The 22233-nt window shown below is 30.7% G+C and overlaps 1 protein-coding gene across 3 annotated transcripts; it reads right to left on the minus strand.

Moving 5' to 3' along the window:
- Nucleotides 1-14723: 14723 nt before the first annotated feature.
- LOC108335772 (probable alpha,alpha-trehalose-phosphate synthase [UDP-forming] 9) lies at nt 14724-19945 on the minus strand. Of its 3 annotated transcripts, XM_017571918.2 has the most exons (5): nt 19778-19945; nt 19501-19556; nt 15868-17880; nt 15467-15740; nt 14724-15387 (listed from the first exon to the last, which is right to left on the minus strand). In XM_017571918.2, exons 3-5 carry the CDS (start codon nt 17850-17852, stop codon nt 15064-15066), a joined length of 2583 nt encoding a protein of 860 aa, XP_017427407.1. In that variant the 5' UTR covers nt 17853-17880; nt 19501-19556; nt 19778-19945; the 3' UTR covers nt 14724-15063. The 3 variants fall into 3 exon arrangements, with proteins under 3 accessions (XP_017427407.1, XP_017427408.1, XP_017427409.1); XM_017571919.2 differs by lacking the exon at nt 19501-19556; XM_017571920.2 differs by lacking the exons at nt 19501-19556; nt 19778-19945 and adding an exon at nt 18931-19090.
- Nucleotides 19946-22233: the final 2288 nt, after the last annotated feature.

The following is a 22233-nucleotide window of genomic DNA, read 5'->3' on the forward strand; positions in this document are numbered from 1 at the left end:
CATGTAAGTTGTAACTTTGTATTCACGACCTTAATTCTTTCCTTTAAAGGTCAAATATACGGTTTTTTCCCCTAGGGAATTGTTCTAAACTACGTTTCATTAATGTAATAACACATTTTTATTATAAGTTTAAAAGGATGATTGTTGTTGACTTTTTATACTTAAATATCTGACTGTATTATTGTTTTTTATAAAGTAAATGAAAATAAATAAATAGATATAAAGTAAATGGGTAAAAAAAATAAAAGAAGACAAATATAAGAGAAAAAGTATTATCTGATAAAGAAAAGTAAATGAAAAGAAATATTATTGTTTTTTATATTGTATGTATGTATGTATTATTTTATAACTTAGTGCAATTAAATAATATAAGATATGCCAGAGTGTGTGAGAGTACTATAGATAAAGGACCACAGTGTGGTGTAGTGTAGCTAATTCACCCAAATTATTTTTCTATTTAGAACTTTTTTTTAAGTGAGTCTCACCCTTGTTTTTACAGCTAGGAGTGGTTAAATATTGGAGGTAGATGTTTTTCAATAATATATTTTTTATTTTATGAATATTTTAAGAGAATATTTATTAAAAACTACTTCCAACTTCAAAAATAATAAATGTTATTCACATGATCATGATTATTATCATGATTTTCTATGGTAGTACTTCATATTATTCAATGCATTAGTTGATAGAGTGTGTTTTCTTGTTGGTGTATTAAAGGATGATTTGTTTGCATGCATCTTGGAAATAGAAATAATAAATACTTTGACAACATCTAGTAGAAACTGAAAACATGAAATTTTTTTTCCCCAAATTTAGTTGAAAAAGGGACATTTTTGTATTTTTTATTTATCAAAGTAGATAATAGACAACACTTCCCTCCAACTACCCACATTCAAGAAAATAATATATAATAGTTATTCTCTTTTTTTTTTCACTTGTAACAATTTCCACATTCAAGAAAATAATATATAATAGTTATTCTCTTTTTTTTTTCACTTGTAACAATTTGCATTATTATAGCTAGCCTTTTCTCATAAATAAATTGCTTTGTGGTCCATAACAACATGAACCAACAAATGAACCATATGTTTCATAGCCTTGACTTATAGTAGTGATAAGCTTAAAAAATCTCACAATGGCAAGGAAATGATTAGCACCATGATGAGTTTGTAGAATCACCAAGAACTTGTTATTACCATCAAAATTCTCAATCCAACTTTCTTTTTTGTGTGGTGCAACTGTTGTTGCAACCTCAACTAATGATCATGAGTCAGATCTGTTATGCATAATCCATGATCATGATGGTTTTCAAGACCAAGTTACATTAACCAATAATGTTGGCTATATATAAATACATAGGTGACAATTATGTCTTGGCACGTGATGTTATTGTTGTCTTGCACTGCAATTTGCTATTACCCATTCAAGGAATGGTAGAACTCATGAAGATCGGATACAACATTTTATATAATAATGTATGATCCTTCCAAAAGCAGAAAGCAAATAGAGACACTGTGACAGAGCAAGACAAATGTGGCCAATTTTCTATTCTCTGTTTAGACAAACAACAAAAACACTTGCCCTTTTACCAATTTAGTATCATGAAAACTGATAATGTCTTGATGAATTAGCTGGTACAAAAAAAAAAGGAATTTTTTCATAAATTTATTCATGTAACATATTAACAATAAAATTTTAATTTTAATTCAACTTTATAAATTCATTTTATATGATTTGCATACAAATAAAATAATACATCTAACAAATAATAAATCTTGTTAAAATAAATTTTAATAATGATTCTAATATAATGTTAAAAAATAGACTATAAATCTAATTCAACTTACAAAATTGATTTATAAAATAAAATTTATATACTATGTTGTGTTTTTTGATTTAGGCAACAATTTCAAGTGTCACCAGATTCAAAATTTTAACTCTGAAATTTCACATTAGATTAAAAAAATTAATATTATATATATAAAAAATACTAATATATTCATTATATTAAAATTTAAGTTAAAAATAATAGTAATCTCTTATTTAAATTAAACCCACATCTTATAGGCGTGGTTTGATTTGATAAATTCACCCTCAAAAAATCTGTATACTATTCATGATGTTGTCTAGTATATATATTGAACCTCTATTTCATTTTCTATCATTCACCCGTACGATGTTTTACACTACTCTTGAAATTGGTTTTTTGTTTAAACAATTGCTTCGAATCTGCGAGTAATTAAAGGTGTTTTAGTGGTAAAGATGTTGGTTCATCCAAAATATGTTTGTCTTGTTGTGTGCTTTCTTATTTGTTTGACACTTTTTGTGATTTCTATGCCTGGCTTGGATTTCAACAATGAGGTGATTCACATAGATATAGGTTTCTGCAAACTGCCAACACATACCTATGAATAATAAAATACTACAATATATTCATATGACAAATTATGTGCAGTAGAAAAAAATATAAATAAAAATCATAAAAGGTTGATAGGAAATAATCTGATGTTATTCATATAATATTTGAAAGTGGGAAAGTTCGTGTCTTTAGCAATATGTATTGGAACACAGCTAATTCTTCCCTAACAGAGAGAGGTCATAGAGAGAAGTGAACAAATTATTATAATAGTATAGTTAAACATTTCTTTTATTAAATCGGTTTTATAAATTGAATTAAATTTAAATTTTATTATTTTAATATGATATTAGAATTATGTAAAATCGTGAAGATTTCACATGAATGAACTTTTCTTACTAAAATAATTTTATAAATTTTAAATTTTATTACTTTAATAAAAGTTATTACCTGGCATCCAAAGGCGTATGTTGAAAAATGGTAACCATCTTGAAAAGCAGGCAGCCATAGTTAATGACTCTTTACACGCGAGAAGAACAGTAGTATGAGTAATTTTACATGTTAGTAATTTATATTTAAATAAATTTTTATTTTAAATTTTCCACATTTGAAATTCAGAATATACATGCAAAATTTCAAACGTCAAATTATTCAGAAAACAAGATTAAAATCGAGCATCCACGCTATCATTTTATTTTATTTTATTTGACTGAAAGTAGATTCATTTCTTAGAGTTTCATACTAATTAAATAAAAGTCATTAAGAAAACACGTTCCTTTAAAATAATCAATGGAATTTTTCAATGGATTAATGATAGACAAAACTGATGAATAATTTACTCTAGTAACGTTCTGAAAAAAAAACATTTAACTGATTTTGAATTCTGTTGAAACATAAAAGATGGAATATAGGATTGTTTGAATTACAAATAATATTTTTAGAATTTTAAAAACGTTAGAGTTGCAAGGAGAAATAGTTGGACGTGTAGAAAAACATGCCCAGAGAAAATTGGAATTGGGCTAATAGCATGCCTTTGGACTATAATTGTAAAAGAATTACTTCCTGCACCCTATTACTTCCAGAATTTATTTTTGGGAATACAAAAATAGTTTCAGAAATTTTTTCTAGACAGCAATCACCCCTTTTTATGGGGGTGATGAAGAAATGTGATAGGGTACAGGAAGCAACGCCCTAATTATAATTATAAGAAGCCTCAATTAAGGCAGCTAAATAAGTTAAATATGTTTATTTGTTGATGAGAAATAGCTTAGAAAGTCTGCATGAGTGGCAGCATTCAGCAATGAGGAAACCGAGAAGAATCTCTTTAGCTATACCATGCATGTGATTTATTCCCTGCACTGACTAAATTAATACTCTGATGTGATGACTCCTATCCAGTATTTAAGTTTTCTATGCATAATCAACTTTTTCAGTCACCAATTCCTAATCTCTGACTTATGAAGATATAGGTTTTGTGGAGAAATTAAAAATAACTTTTATAAGAAGAAAGATTTTATCACTTAAAAGATTATGAGTATGGAACATTCCAAAATATAGTATGAACTAGCATAGAGTTATCACGTACACGATAAGATAGAAGAGTTATTTAACTAAAGTATAAAGTATTAATTTTACAATTATTCAAAAACAACTATAAATTTAAAGCTTTATATACATACTATAGTATACTCAAAACTATATACAAAATTCTACGAAATAGCTACTCAGCAGCATCACCTTCATCCAATGCTTGCTCTAGAGATACATCTTCTTCCGCTGCTCACATCCAAAGGATGATCATCGCAGAGAAAGAAACACCAATACATACAAAACACAAGCACACAACAGGGTAAACTAGTTTAAACAAAGATTAATCATACACTCATTTACTAAGCTTCACACAATCATACTATTCATTCACATCACATAAACTCTTAACACATAACACCACACTGACTTTGACTGTCCGGACTTAGAATGATTGTCGAGCTATGGCGGGTCGTGCACTCGTGGTGGCTTCTACTGTTTTGCAAAGCCATTGCCAATGGGTTTCACCCTACCACACTCACCTTGGGTCATACTGGAAGCACCCAAGACTAGGACCTCATGCTACTCCTCATGACATGGATCAATCCTCTCTACTTGAGAATGAAAGACCATTGGAGTTTCAGGATAACCCCCAAGACTAAGCTCCTGCATTCATTCTAAACTTACTTGAATCTCAACAAGAGATTTCACTTTGAATCACAACATAGGGCACCACCATGTATCCTCTCCTTGAGGATCATGGAATTACGTCCATTAACCATACTTTGAACTTTACACTTTGAATTAACCAACTTACACTTTGAAACACAACTTACAACAATAACCAATGATACAACATAATACAACTCCAACATACTTCATAAAGCACTCAATGTTTCATGTAAAACAACTTAAGTCCAAAGGAAAAGAGTGAAATAACCTTTACCATTCGCATAGCGCACCCATTCGCAGAGCAAAACTAGAGACTTCTCGCACAGCGACCCAGCTCGCTGTGCGAATCCTCAGACAAAGACCCAACCCTCTAAACCATTCGCATAGCGGTTAGACTCGCTATGCGAATAAACTGCGACTTGAATCAGACCCCCAAACTCCTCGCATAGCGTCCCAGCTCGCTATGTGAGAGCCTCAGACAATGGCTCAAGCTCCTTAAACACTCGCAAAGCGAAACCCATTCGCTATTCGAATAAAATGAATAATAGTCCCAGACCCCAACCAGTTGCATAGCAACCTGATTCGCTATGCGAATCATCAAACAGAGAGCAACCCTCTCAATCCATTCACACAGCGCACCCATTCGCTGTGCGAATGCCTTGGTAGAGAGCATATCGCCAAGGTGACTCGCTATGCGAATCCATTTGCACAGCGAGTCTGCATAATCTGCAGAACGAAAATTCTACAAAACGAAAATTCTGCAGAATTATGCAACTTAACCATAACTTACCAATTCTAAACATTTTTCCCAACTTCTAACACCCATAGATTGTTGTATATACCTAATTAGACTTGACTAAGTGATTCTAAACCTTCACAACATCAATCTAAAGTCTTTATGTACCAAATTCTATTCCAATACTACAATTCTCTCAACCTAGAGACCGAAATCCAAATCTACCACTTTTCACATTTTAGGGACTCAAATAAGTCCCAAATCTTGTCTAAGCTATCCCAACTGACCAATACCACTTCCAACCCCAAATTCACAAATTCACTACTCCACTTCCTCAAAATGACTCTAAACCATCACAATTCACTTCACTTTCTACCTCATCACTACCACAACAGATTACTCACAACAAGTACCTCCAACATGCACAATTAAAACAATTAGATTCATCCAAACCAGTTCATAATCATCATTTTACAGTTTTCACAATTTGACATTCAAATAACACACAATTAAATCTACTTAAAACCTAATGTTCAACTCAAACAACACTATAACACAGATTTTATCACACACATGCCATACTACTAATTAAATCAATAATCTAGCTTCCCTTACCTCATAGATAATAGCCCAGCTCACAGAGTTACACCAACCGTACCTTGCACTGCAAGGAAACTCAACAGAAACCTACAACTCACCAATTGGTGATAGAAAACAACTCTTAGAACCTAAATTGAGCTAAAAATTGAAGGAAGAACTGCTAACCACATGCAAGAGAGAAACATTGCATGCTCACAGTCCAAGAATACACGGATAAAAGGGGAAACGACTTACTAGCTGAAAAACACGAAATTGATCGATCAAGATCAAAGCCCTCAACGCCAGGATCGCCTAGGCACCTCCTGATCGTCGAACAGATAACACAGCAGTGAGAGATGGTAGAGAGAAGTCAGAGAACTCTGAAGAATAATGTTATAGAGAGATGAAGTGTTCTTAGAATAATGAGACGTGTTTATAAAAATTCTATTTATATTATAAGATTATTTTAAAGTAAAATAATCTGTCTCATTATTTTAATACACCTATTTGTTCTAATACTCTATTTTCTAGGTCCTTACATAGTCAATTTGAATTATAAAAAATTTAATAGGAATAGACAAAAAATTAATATTAGTCCAAAACAAAAACTTATAAAGATTAAAGGTTTTTTTGGATATGAGAAAATTCATTAATGATAAATTTTTTAATATGTTATGTTGTGCTTTTTTATGGTATATGAAGTTTAAAGTGTAAAATAATTTTCGTAAAAAAATAATGGATTTTGTTTTTCATTATAGTTTTTTTTTCTATGCATGCGATATAATTTATTATGTTTGATGGGTTCTTTCATGTTTTTTTACCTTGTTTTTTTAATAAAATTTTTACCTCCGTAACATAAACTTATTTGAAATAATAATAACAATAATAAATAATATATATATAAGGAGAAAGAAAATGAAAACATCTTTTTTTGTTATTCGATTTGAGAAAAATGTATCAAAATGAATTTTAATATGTGAATCAATGCGACTAATTATGAGTTTAAGTTTCGCTAAGTTGAAAAGAATTTAATTATTTTAAATGTAAGTCAAATTTAACTTTGTTTTCTTAAATCACAAGTTAATTAAGTTTAAGTTGAATTGGATATAGATTGACTCATAACCTATCCTCTATGATCTTTTATTATTTTTGTATTACTTTTTTTATTATAATGATTTACTATTTTTAATTATGTAAGTTGATAATTTGATATAAAGACTGCATTATTATTTAATAATATTTAAATAGTTTAAATACCTAATTTATTTATTTTATTTAATTATGATGATATTTTTAATTTTCAATTATTATCTTTTGTAAAACAGGTTAACACTCTTATTTGGTACATGTTTTCAAACTATATGCTATAATTTCTTTTTATAGATATATACAAATTTAAAAGAGCAAAATATATAAAATATACTAAAACTTTTTTTAAAAAATTATTTATATACTAATAAATAGATATGTATATTTTTTTGGCATCATGACAAAGATATTAAATCTAAAATAAAGTATCTCAGTGAGATTGTGTCGCTAAATAAGATAGATTAGAGAGAAAAAAAAAGTTTAGATTCATAATAATTACTTTCTAACAATGTTAATGCTGATTTAAAAAAAAATCACATTGTCTCTAATTAAATAATATAAAAATTCAATTGAGTCCAAAAAATAAAATGTAAAAATAAAAATAAGTTACAGACTCATGTATAAGAACTAAAACACTAATTAAATTTTTTATTAAACTCACACGTAATCACCTATTAATATCAATTTAACACAAAAAAACCATATTAACTTTATTTAATAAATATTAAAACTTAATTAATTCAAAAACAAAACCAAAATGAATAAAAACTTAATATATAAAATAAATTATAATTAGAGTGTCTCGTTCCAATTTTCAGGGTGTTACATGTTATTCAAAAATCGTTAAAATTTCAAACTTTAACATAATGTGGAAACCTATCTTCAAAACCTCAACATTTAAATATACATAAAACATAATAGTTCCAAAACATTTGTCCAATGAAAATAATGAAAGAATTAAAATGACTTCCATTACATTGTCTTAAAGTTCAAAAATAATAATTGTAAATAAAATCCCAAGTTTGTCCCCCGTCATCTCTTGAATTTATCATGATGAGCACAATCTGCAACATCATCTGCTAACGTATAACATCACACATTATACGATCATCGCATTCACATGCACACACATAAACATGTATGGGTAAGCTACCGGTAAAACAATCATAATAACATGATATTAATATACTGATTAAATCAACAATAATCAAACACCCCATAATAATAATAATAACAATGATATTCCTAGTCCTCTAACATAATCATTTAATCAAACGAATTACTTAATCATCGATCTTCGATCCTCGAACCTCGATCCTTGATCCTCGATCTTTAACCCTTGATGTTATCATTAACATCTCACACTTAGACTCATGGTATATTCACTCCTTAACACCTATGCCAACTACGTATTATACTCTTATAGTAACATCGCTATCACATAACATCACCTAGAGCATCTTAAATACCACAATCACCATCATAGATACACCATCATCATGACTATCCCAGTCATGAACAACACCATAAGCATCATCATACCATAAACACCATAAGCATCATCATACCATAAACACCATAGTGAAAAGAATCAGTCACACTCTTGTACCCTACCTCACCGACTGTAGCCGCTCCTACAACTCCACCTATAGATTCCCCATACAGATACATTCGAGTAGTCCCGCAATCCAACAAGGAACATGTAGTCATGCCATACAAGGACAAGGAAGACACATTCACCCCCACACAAGGAAGACTCAATACCTGAATAACCTCCAATGCACACAAGGCAAAAGGAAGCACTTATCCGCAGATAGCACCAGGATTTACTAGGTACAACAAGTAGACTTTATCCTCCACTCTCATGCTCATCAATCACATACTCCAATACATCCCAACACTTATTCATGCTCCCATTCACAATTACAAGTCAAAACTGACCCTACACATGCCCAATACTCTCATTCCTTGAGTAGCAACACGTTCCACTATTTCCTAGGCTTGAATCACGTCCATTCTTCATCAAATTTGCTAATTTTCACCAAAATACATTGTGATAATCGATTATCACTTTTGATAATCGATTATCTCAGTGAAAATCACCCAGAAATGTCACGCAAGAAGGGATAATCGATTATCATAAGTGATAATCGATTACTCACGCAAACAGACTCAATATCGACGCGCAATAATCGATTATCATAATCAATTATTTGCAAAACAAAACACATCCTGGACATAATTCAAGTCTACAAACACACATGCGACAACCCAAAATCACGAGGGAACTTCCCCAAAACATCATTCATGCATTCAAGCATCACATACTCTTGTAAACATACTCAAACACATACATCACAACACTTGAATCATCCAAATTCAATAATTACACATATTATAACCCAAACAGCATAATTATAATTCATATGATTATTACTACACCCTTACACATACATTTGCATGGAAAACCCTAAAGTCTCATAACTTTATTCTCCCTTAGCATCAAACCTTCCGTTGGGATAACCCAACAACCATACATACATTCATAGAGAAAATCTAACACAAATATTACATAAACTCTATGCCCATGCATACATAACCATTGCTCAACAAGAGCAACATACAACCATAATCATAATCATATAACATATATCAATAAGGAGTATTAATCAAAATAACCAAGAACACATATAACATACAATAATAAAAAAAACAAAGGTAAACTTCTCATACCTTGGTTAATCCTAGGGCTTTATTTAATTTCAAAAATACAACAAGTCCTTCCTTACACTAGGGTTTTCTATAGCTCTTCCTCTTCTCTCCTAGAAAATGTCTCTTCTCTCCCTTAACTCTCTAATTTTCGTTTTTGATTTTAGGGTAACAATATGCAACCCCTTTTTACTCTTCTTTTTTTTTTTTTTATCTTTTTTTATTCTATCTATATCTTTTTAATTAAAATAATATCTCTCACTTATTCTACAAAACCACCAAGATTTCCCCTCTTATTTTATCTTATGTATTATTTAAAACATCAACAACCATCAAATATTTCAAAGATTCACGTAATTTTTCTAATTTTGTTTCATATTTTTATTTTTATTATTTTCCTTTCTACACCCTCATAATTTAATTTCTACACCATTTAATGAGAGTAAAATGATTTTTTTTTGCCCTTGAGGCCAAAATACAATTAAAACTAAAAGCTTACCTTAACTCTCTTTCTTTGTAAAATTTGACAAACATCTGTTCAATATTAAATCACCCTCTTATCATCAATCCAACACATCATATTGGTAACAACACACCATACAAATAATTCAAATAACAATATATCAATAATATATTTCACCTAATCAATAATAATATTAAATAATAAACATAATAATTATAATTTTATAAAATAATAATTAATGCCCAAATCTCATAAGGACGTTATTTCCTAATTATTACAATTTCTTAAGGTCTTACATCAAAAGCAACTATTTTATATTTCAAACGTCATTTACAAGATATGTTTGTCCTAAGAATTTCAATACTAAAACTTCTCTGTAGATTATTAAGACACATATTTGATTTTGAGAAATAACTACCTTCAATCCAAAATTTATAATCGATTTATGGGTATTCTTTTATGAATTTAAGTTTCTTTTATCTCTATTTATAATAATTGATGTTTAAATAAATAATAGTAATAGAATATTATGAGTTTTTTTGTCATTTTCTTGCTTTAACTTTATACAAGGTGTCATAATCTTGTCCACCCTAGATTTGCCTCTGTCAACAAGAACATTGCTAACTTTAACTTTAAGATGGCATTATTCATTCATTCATTGATGGTAGCAAAGTGACACTGCAATGAATGACATACCAAAGCTCTCTACATTTCTTCACTTTGATTTGACATCAGCCTCTGTCTCTCAACACCTATCACTAACATCCTTATCATTTACTATGCCAATACCTGTTCAAATTCACACCAGATCAAAAAATGCTTCACAATTTAATTTAACTTTTACTTTCATTTATTTTATTTCATTTACATTTGAAGTTGAAAAATAATACTCTAACACTCATATTTCTTTTTCACGTTTATTTGATATTATCTTCTTTTTTTACTTTTTTAAAAATTTACAAAAATTTACACTTTCAATATTATTTTATCTTTTTTAATATGTCAAAGGATTATCAATAAAAGAATCCTTTTTTGATAATTATAATAGAAACATAAAATTATTCATAATGCAAATTGAAATATTCATTGGTGTATTAACTATACGAGTCACACATTTGTTGGAAAAAGTTATTCATTAAATTATTAGAAATATCATTAAATAAAATTAATACTTGAACTTTTTAAATTAAAACAGTTAATTAAGATCAAATAATTTCCTCTGCTCATTTATTTTAATTAGTAATGATACTTTTCTTAATTAAGGAACTGAAAATAGTGATATATTATTTTACTTCATTTATAAAATGTTTCTTACTCCCATAACTTTTTTTTTTTCTTTCTATACTTTTTCATTTACATGGATTTTTTTTACTTAATAGTGAAAGATTATTATTATTTTTAAATTGATAAAGTGTTGTTTTTGTTACCAATATCTTCTTTATGTTTATAGTAAAAAACCAAAGTCTTCACTATATTCTTGACAAATATAGTTATATACCAATTGTGGTATACTTTCATGAATGGAGTAGCCCATCTATGTCGTAATTTTCTTTTATTTCCTTTTTCTGAAAAATAAGCCATGCATATATAGTATACTGAATTCTTTTTAATCAATCGCATATGTTAATTAACGGACAATAAATTGTGTATATAACGTGTCATTCGTGTTTTTCTTCTAATTTTTATTTTTTTTATTAAAAAGTATGTATATATTTATTCAACATCACGTGATAGTAGTAATGCTACATATAAGAATAAGAGTCCATGTTACTTTTTATTAAATAGAGAGATTTTATACATTTTCATATTGATAATGATACTTTGACAATATTTTTTTTATAACATTTTAGCATCACCTCTGTGTCATTCTGTGATTAGTCCAAAATTATTTCATAATCAATAATAATAATTATAAACATCAACATAGATCAATTACAAAATGACACGTAAGTGATATTAAAATGTTGTCAAAAATATGTTGTCAAAGTATTATTATCCTCTCTAAATTGACACAAAATCTAATTTTTATACTAATATTTTTATGGTTTAATGTCTCTGTAGGTCCTTATTTTAGCCCGGAATCTCAATTAAGTTCCCTTTCTTTTTGCCGTCTCAATTGGGTCCTCATTTTTGTAAAATTGTAACAATTAAAGGCCTGCCGTCAAATTGGACAAACGGCCGTTTAATTGTGCGTTACGTGTTACGTGGCATGGGCAGTGTTTTCACTAATCACACGTGGAATTAAAAAAGAGTTTTGTATTAAAAAATATGAGGTTAAATCAGCTTTAGGAAAAGGGCATAGTGGAAAAACTCATTACGATTCCCACTTCAGTAATTGGTCTTCCCCTCTCCTTCTCACACACAACCAGAGTGGTGGTAGCGCTTCGGGAGGTGGAGTGTGAAGCTGCGCTTCTCCTCAAGTGAGTCCTGCGTGGTCTCAACGTGGTGCGTCCATGTGACGCGTTGGCCACGGAAGGCGTCGTGGATGGTGTGGTTCGGGGCGACGACGAAGGAGATGCGGTACGAGGAAGGCGAGCGAGAGAGCGTTAGTCGGCGACACGCGGCGCCGGGGGCGTGGTTTGCGGCATTGAGGTAGAGGTGCACGTGGCGGTAGAGGTCGTTGAGGTCGACGCCTCAATAGCCGTTGAACTCTAGAATCTCGAAATAGGAATATGGAGAAAGCTGATCTTGCAGAGATTCGTATAAGGAATGGAGCAATGAGAGAAGCTGGGATGGGAGAACGTTTTGGAGCACGGTGAGTAACCCTAACATAGACCACATTTGTGATAATATCTCCATTTTTGTGTGATTTAGTGTTTTTCTTGATCGGGATTTGAGAAGCGGTGGAAAATTGGAAATTGGAAAATGGTTTTAAATGGTGGATAATATCTCTGGCCCCCACACCCACCTTCTCCTCTAGGACCTCATCGCTCCCTACACTAAACCCTCCCTCATGGACGTCAAAATCGGCTCCCGAACCTGGCACGTCGGTCACTCCAAAGACTACATCGCCAAATGCCTCGGCAAAGACATAACCACCTCAACCATTCCCCTCGGCTTCCGACTTACCGGCGTCAAGGACTCCCTCTCCTCCTGGGAACCTTCCAGAACCTTCCTCTAGACTCTCTCCACCGAGGGCGTCGCCTTGGTCCTCTGCAAATTCGTCTCCTCCTCCAACTCTGACGATTCTCGTTTCGACCCCGATTGCGACTTTGCGGCAGAGGTTTTCGACGCCGTATTGGAGCAGTTGGTGGAGCTGAAGGAGTGGTTTGAGGTTCAGATTCTATATCATTTATGTTCTAGTGTTCTGTTCTGGTGTATGAGAAGGAGAAGGAGAACAACAATGAATGATTGAAGTGGGAATCATAATGAGTTTTCCCACTATGCCCTTTTCCTAAAGCTGATTTAACCTCATACTTTTTAATACAAAACTCTTTTTTAATTCCACCTGATTAGTGAGAACACTGCCCATGTCACGTAACGAACAATTAAACGGGCGTTTGTCCAATTTGACGGTAGGCCTTTAATTGCTACAATTTTATAAAAATGAAGACCCAATTGAGACGGTAAAAAGAAAGGGGACTTAATTGAAATTCCGGGCCAAAATAAGGACCTACAGAGACATTAAACCTATTTTTATTAAAATTTACTTTCTTAAAATATTTTTAACTTAAGATTAAAGTTGATTTAAAATTAGAACAAAAATTTTAAAAATGTAAACTAATAACATGAGTTTAAAATTTTAAAAAATTAAAAATCATATAACTATTTAATACCTTATACTAGTTTTAAGTTAAAAATTAATTAAACAATATGACATTTATATAAAAACTAAATTTGGTGTTAATTTATAAAGAAACAAAATTTCTCTATTTTAAAAAAATGAATACAAAATTGATTAAAAATAATGAATATAAAAACTAAATTAAATATAAGACACACGTAGTACTACTTAAATTTTTTTAAATTAATTTTTTTTAAATTAATAAAAAATAAAAAATTCATAAACTGATATGTGATATATATTATTATGTTAATTATTTAACCAGCCTTAACAACAAGGAATAAATTAAAGAAAATTTATTATATATAATAATAATAATAATAATAATAATAATAATAATATTTTGTTAATTAGTTTTTTAATAACAGTTTTAAAAATTGATACTAACAAATTACTTTATTGGGTTTAGTATTTAAGTCAATATATTGAAAGATTTTTCATTTGATATATGGGTTCAAATTTTATTCTTATTTATAAAAATGATATTTTTTAATGTGGAAAAGAAAAAAATTAGGGTCTTTTCAGGAAAATTAAATTGTAATTGATAAATTAGCGTTCAATTGATAAGTTCACATTAAGTTGATAAGGTATACTCGCTAACATTATTCTAGCTTTCTAAGTTTTAGCGATATAAGGTTTAAAGTTTATCGGATTAGATGTATGTTTGGTATAAACGCAAATATAAAACGACAAAGAATTTGAGTGGATTACAAGGGAATATGGTGTGTAAAACCATTTAGCTCAATAGTTATTATTTAGTATTTACTTTGTGAGTAAGCTAAGTGAAGGTTTAAGTTGAAGCAAGATATCTGAAAGCAGATGGTGATTATGTGTAGTGAAGAAAAATAGTGTAACTGTACAAGCTATTAGTGCCCCATGTTCAACAAGGCAAACAGGTGTATGGTCTACAGTTCTAAGCACAACTAAAGCTAAAGGACGCACCAGCAAATACAACAATTAATGTAACCATGTACCTGAGAAGAATTGTCAGCTCATTTATGAACCGCACTATAAATGCTTCCACAAGCCATGCAAACCGGTTCAGGTGCAAAGAATTCTATCTGCAACACCAAGGTCCCACCATATGAAAGGGTAACATTAATAACCTAACATTGCCTGATTCACATGTCAAGAATCCTCTCAATAACTCAAACCGTGCTTTCAAAGGAAACTTGGAATTGTGCTAGATTCCTGGGCTTTGGTTTAGATGAAGCACCCAGGCCATGAAGCAACTTCATGACATCAGCAGAATCATCCAGATAATATTTGGCCTTACTGGGTTTCTGACCAACAGTGCAGGCAAAGATCTCTGGAACTACCGGTAATGATGGGCATGAAACTGTCCTTAATATGCTCTCAAACATGTCTTCATCGGAAATGTCATCTCCCACGCACATCACAAAATCTGGGGGATTACCACCATTAACCATAGTGGAAAGAATCTTTTCAGTTACCAAGCCTTTGTTTAAGCCCTGCAGATAATAGAGGAATACTTTGATAAGTCCAATGAAGCTTAACCTGAGGGTACTATAGAAAACTAAAGAACTGTACCTGTGGCTTGACTTCAACAATATGCTGGCCCCGGGTGACAACTGCAGGTTCATTGGCAAGGACACTTTCCAGATGATTTAACAATTCTTTGGCCTGGCAAGAGCCAAAATCAGGGTCCGCATCTTGATGATGCCACACCAAAGCACTTTCCTTAGTTTCAATATTAGATCCATCAGTTGCCTCCGTATACAATTGCATGACAGGTTCCACGATCTTCTTCCAATCAAGATCAGAAGACAAGTGACTGGTTTCCCATTCAGAATCTTTATTCCACCTGCAACCACAAGATGAAGAGTCAGGCTTTTTTGTTTTGTTTTGTTTTGAGAGGTACGAAAGGAGGAAGGGAGGTGAGGGGGTGTTCAAAGTATGATACCAAATATTTCTAGAACTTGAATAAATACCTTAAAAAGTATCCATGTTCGGCAGCAAGTCCAATCTTTTTGCATGAACTAAACCAATTACTTAAAGAATCTCTTGACCTTCCACTCACAATGAAGACGGTATTTTTAGGATCATTACACATATCATTTAGAACGGATATGACTTCAGAGCTGGGGGTTTTGTTTATAGAAGATTTTGATACGATAGTACCATCATAATCAAGAAATATAGCTCGTTTACCAGTCCTTTTGTATGCTGAAACAATGTGATCGACAGACAATTTTCTAAAACCAGGAGAAAGAGAAACAACTCTAAATCCTAGGCCCAAACCCATTCCCCAGCACCTTTTGGTGTAATGATCTTTGCATGCTCTCTCCAAATCCTGCATAAAGCTGCGTGCCCAATACGCCACATCATGAGAACTGATGTACCGGTAGTGCTTCTCGTGCCTCAATTGCTTCTCTGAATCATTCATAGTAACAGCCGAATACAGAGCATCAGCCACAGAGTCTATGTTCCAGGGATTGACCCTGATTGCTCCACTTAGAGAAGGAGAACAACCGATGAACTCAGACACAACTATCGTGCTCGTACGGGGAGAATCACTTTTTCTACTCAAAGCTTTATCCATCTGTGCAGTTCCTTGTCTGCAGACAATATACTTGTATGGGACTAAGTTCATACCATCCCTCACAGCATTAACAATGCAACATTCTGCTACAGCATAGTAGGCACTCTTTTCAAAACGAGGAACAGGACGGTCAATGAGAATAACTGGCTGATAATGGTTTGAGCCATAAGTATCATTAATCCTCTGGGCAATTAAGTATGTTTCCCTTTTTGCTTCCTGAACACCCTTGCCTGAACTCCTAGCAGGATTCACAATTTGTATCAAGACAACTTTGCCCTTCAAATCTCGATTCTGCTCCAGCAGCTGCTCAACAGCTAGAAGCTTCAGACTGATGCCTTTAAAGATATCCATGTCATCAACACCAAGAATCACCTTCCTACCCTTAAACTCTTCCTGAATTTCTTTCAGTTTAGCCGATGTAGATTGGAGATTTAATACAGACTCCAGCCTACCCATATGAATGCCTACAGGCAAAATTTTGATAAATACAGTACGCCCGAAGTAATCAAGTCCTATATGTCCTCGTTTAGATTCGTAGTCAAGACCTAGCATTCTTTTGCAACAAGAGAGAAAGTGGCGAGCATAATCAAATGTGTGGAAGCCAATTAAATCAGTATTCAACAAGCCCCTCAGAATTTCATCCCTTACAGGCAAAGTTCGGTAAATTTCAGATGAAGGGAACGGACTGTGAAGAAAGAATCCAAGTTTAACACGATTATACCGCTTTCTCAGGAAGGTAGGCAAAACCATCAAGTGATAGTCCTGAACCCAAACATAATCATCATCAGGATTGATTATTTCCATAACCTTGTCTGCAAATATTTTGTTTGCAGAAACATAAGCCTTCCAAAGCGTGCGGTCAAACCGCTCACCATGATCAGGGAACATAGGTAGCATGTAATGAAAGAGAGGCCAAAGCTGCTGTTTGCAAAAGCCAAGATAAAAGTTTTTCATGAGATCATGGGGTAAAAAGGTAGGTATGCAATTAAAGTCCTCTTGTAGTTTCTGAGCAACTGCTTCCTGCTCATGGGCCTCTATTTCAACCTTGAGGGATCCGACATAGACCACCTCAGTATCAGAAGAAAAACCATCTTTTAATTGTAACAGAATTGAATCCTCATCCAAACTGAAACACCATTTGCCAGTGTCTATATCTCTCTTAGCCTGCAACGGCAACATGTTTGCCACAAGGATTTTCCGCTCCCGGTAACCAGAAGAACTAACATCGGAATCCCCATCATATCTACCAGAAGCATCCAGGTCAGAAATAACTCCAGGAACTGTCATAATCCTTGGAATACTTCTTTGTGAATGAGGAATATCAAGTAAACCTCCAGCTAAGTCTAGTAGGTTAGCATATGATCTTGATGCCATGAATGATCCAAGGTCTTTCCTTTAATGCCTTGAATAGTATGAATTCACACACAAAAGTCAGTTAATAAATATATTATAAGAAGAAACACATATTCTAACTGGTATCCTACAAAATATTAACAGTAATTGGCAGAACTATCTACTATTATTGGCCCTTATGAATCTTTCCAGGCACGTTTGGTAGCTTCGGTTTATAAAGGCACTTGAACAATAGCAATTAGCAAAACTTTTTTCTATTGTGTCAAAATAATAGTTGATAAACAATTGAACAATGCCCACAATAACAAGTTGCAACTTAAAACATAGGTTTCCAGGCAACATAACACCGAATAAGATTTTCTCCACATAACTATGATGAATTGATGATCAAGGCAGTTCAGATTATGGACTATTGACTAATGAACGGCAGAAGATGCCTTACAATAATTCATCTGGGAATGCTAACTCTAATAAATGCTTCTAATGATAATCATTTTGGACAACATTAAAAGGGTCATCAGAATTGCTTAAAACAAAACGTAATCATTCCGCTAGCAATCAACAATAACTAAGTAGGAGTAACATTTATTTACCCCTAGGCTCCCCAATCACAAAGAAAAGTAAAGCAAATGAACAAATAACCATATTTGTAAACCCTGGAAAGCAAGTCCAAAAATAAAATCTTAACCATGCATGATGTAATTTTTTCACCAGATTGAGGAACATGCCGACTTCACTACGTACCAAAAGGGAACATTATCTCCACAAAATTCAATCTAAGCCACGCATCCATATAAACATCATTGAAGCACTTCATCGTTATTGACACTAGAAATTAGAACACAATTGTTGGACTCTAGATCAATAATTCTGCAATGACAAGAATGGGTAGAGGAGGTGTTTTTTAAACAAGAGTTTCAATTCTGTCAATAATTTAACTGTTCTGTTTAAGGTACATCTCGAATCATGACGAATCCAGTCGATCCATTTTCCATAGCCATACATTCACAGGTAGTACATAACAATAATAATAATAATAATAAAATCAATTCACACAAATTATATTCCCCAAAGGTTGCAGACACAATTGAATACGCACCCATTCTTAGAAAATTGATTCCAAAGCTAAACATCAAAGGCAGTACAGTTAGCATCGAGCAACGCGGAAGATCTCTCTTGAATTTTGAGATTTCAATGAATTAGAAACAAGTTTGAACTCTGTTGAATTTTGAGATTTCAATGAATTAGAAACAAGTTTGAACTAGTCCAAACCTAAAACAAGGACAACCGGGAAGCCATGATTGTGCTTGATGAAATTGGATAACTACAATCAAATAATAATACACGTCGGGCCAAAAAAACTACACCAAAATACATTGGTGGAGATTCTTTTTAGCCGAAGGGTAAATGCTTTATGCTGTAGAGGACAATAGCATGTCTTAAAATAGAAACAAAGAGACAAATGGAAAACACGGAAGGCACACATAACAACAGTGTTGAAAAATTCCTGTGAACCCCAAGAAGCTGAAATCCATAAAAAAGAAAAAAAGAACTCAAAAATAAAAACTTAAAAAATAAATATTAAAAAATAAACCAGAATAAGAGAAAATACACTCCATGAAACAACGCAAACTAATAATAATAGATTAAAAAAAAGGGAGACACACACCTTAAACAAATTTAAGCTATTAATACTCAGTCACTACATTACCATGCTTCAATAATCTGAAAAATCAAAGTTACAATATATAATTAACAATAACACTAAATTGCAAAACAAAAAATAAAATAAAATAACAACATAAGAGTCTACCAATAAATAAAAGTAAAAACGCCAAGGATCAGGATTAATAAGAATTTAGAAAATAAAATAAAATAAAATAAAAATCAACTCAAACTATAGACCTAGAAAAGAAAAAGAGAGTAGAAAAGCTGAAGATGATGACCTTGAAAAGGTGACGGTGAGAATTTGATGGCAAGTTAACGGCGAGGAGATTGATCTGAAAGAATATGAAACACAGTGACGGATGTAATCGCTGCTGCGTTGCGTTGCAACGCGTTGCAACGAACTGAGAGAGAGAGAAAGTTATTGAGAGTGAAGGAGAAGAAGATTGAGAAGAGGTAATATTTTATAGCAGGAGTCACTGTACAACTACAACTTCAATGGATAGAATTTTTTTTTCTTTTTTTGTTTTTCTAGAATGAAAAATAAATAAATAAATAAATCCATTTGTTTTTTTATGTGTAAAGTAGCTACAGTAGACATCGTGTCCAAGTTACAGCATTTTGCCGCACTTCAATTCAATTGATATGGATTTCCTTTTCATATGATAATAACATTATTTGTTACACATTTTCTTAATTTAAATATAAATAAAATTAACACAGTTTTATATTAGTTATCAACAGTTCATGATAATTTTTTAACAATATTGGTGATAAAACTTAATTATAATATTATATATTTTTTATCATCTCTTCTTATTTTATATTATATGTATTAATTGTTGTTAGCTTTCAAAGAAAATTTGAAATGTTACTTAGTAGTTTGTATAATAAAATATTATTAAGAATATTAAGTTTGTATGATATAATAGAAATAATATTTATTAAAATTCATTTAAGTTTTTCTAAAAAAAATAGCTGACGTCTATTTAAATTTAAATTTATAAAAAGAAAATATTTATAATCGAATAAGAATAGCGTGATTACCAATTCATGCAAAAAAATGTAAGAGTTAATTTAAAATAAATTAAGATTTGGCGTCTTTCTAGTTTAAATTAACATGTATTCATTTAGTATTTTTTTTATCTATTATTGGTTAAAAATAATGATTTAATGTTTTTTTTACTAACTTTGGATTTGGAATTGAAATATTTTGATCACATGGGATGAAAAAGAGGCAATAATAATCCATTTTAATGATTGTTAATAAATTATAACATTAAGTAATCTTACACTATATCAGGATATAACTTATCAACATTTTCTATAAAATAAAATTGGTTTATATTAGTAGATGCTTGTGAAATTTGTCAAACCCAAACTTCTATTTTTAAAACAAATACATTTGCAAATCTCTTCTATAAAATTAAACATATAAATGTAAATAACTGAACAACAAAAAGAATATCAAAACTGGTTTGCCAATTAAAAATAAAAAAATATCCTTAAAAATAAGTTATATTATCTATGTTTAAAATGAAAGTTACAATTACATGTTATTAAGTGGTTCATTGAACAAAATTCTATCTATAGTTACAAGATTCAATAAAAACATGTCTAATAATTATGGATATTAGAAACGAGTATTTAAATATTTTTTAAAATTAAATGACTAAAATAATGTAGTAATATAAAAACAATAATATTTGAAAAAATTATTTATATTTTTTTTAGTATATTTATTTTTAGTTTAAATTTATAAAATTATAATTGTCTTTTAAAAAAATTAAAATTTATATTTTACACTGTAATTTATTTAACTTATTAATTATTTTTATTATATTGTATTATGTAAATTATTTAGATTAATATTTTGTAGTTAATATTTTATATTTGAAATAATCTTATTTTAAAATATAATATCATATATACTGACTAGTAAAAAAATCATAAATATTTTTTTATGAAGATACATATAAACACAAATAAATATTTTACTTTGAAATCATTAAAATTTGAAATAACACTTTTATTTTACTTTTATTTTACTTTTATTTTAGACGGAGAGAGTATGGATAAATACTACACATGTGTGTCACATCCTATTCTTCATATTATGAAATTTGTGTTGGTCCTCTTAATCAATTATTATTATCATGTTTGAACTGTTTAAACTATTATTGTAAAAAGAAAACCTATTTTTAATAATTAGAAAATAATTGTCAAAATCATTGAAGGGGCACAAACTGTGTGGCTAATTTTTTTTTACTATACTTTATTTATTTATTAATTTTCAACTAAATAACCACTGCTACTGAATATAGGGTGAATTTTCTAGAGTTTTTTTGAAAGAAAAAATATTTTCTTAATAGAAAATGCATTCAATATTTTTTAAACTGTTGTTTAGAAACATTTATTTGTATCTGTTTTTAAGTTTAAACGGATTCACTAATATCATCAAAAAAATAGTTAGTTTTTTGTATATTTAGATAGACAAGTTTTATCTCCATAGAAAATAAATGATACATATTATAACATCTCATTTTAATTAATATTAATATTATAAAAGAATTATCACATCATTAATAAAATAAAACAGTTAAGAAACTAAATATAAAATTTTATTAGAGTCATCTCACACAATTAAAAAACAAACTTTATATCAAAGTATTGAACTCAAAACTATATACAAGAATATTATCTAAAACAATGAAAGGAAAACATAACTAATATATAT

The sequence above is a fragment of the Vigna angularis genome, chromosome 10 (genome assembly GCF_016808095.1).
Source record: "Vigna angularis cultivar LongXiaoDou No.4 chromosome 10, ASM1680809v1, whole genome shotgun sequence".
NCBI classification, from domain to species: Eukaryota; Viridiplantae; Streptophyta; class Magnoliopsida; order Fabales; family Fabaceae; genus Vigna; species Vigna angularis.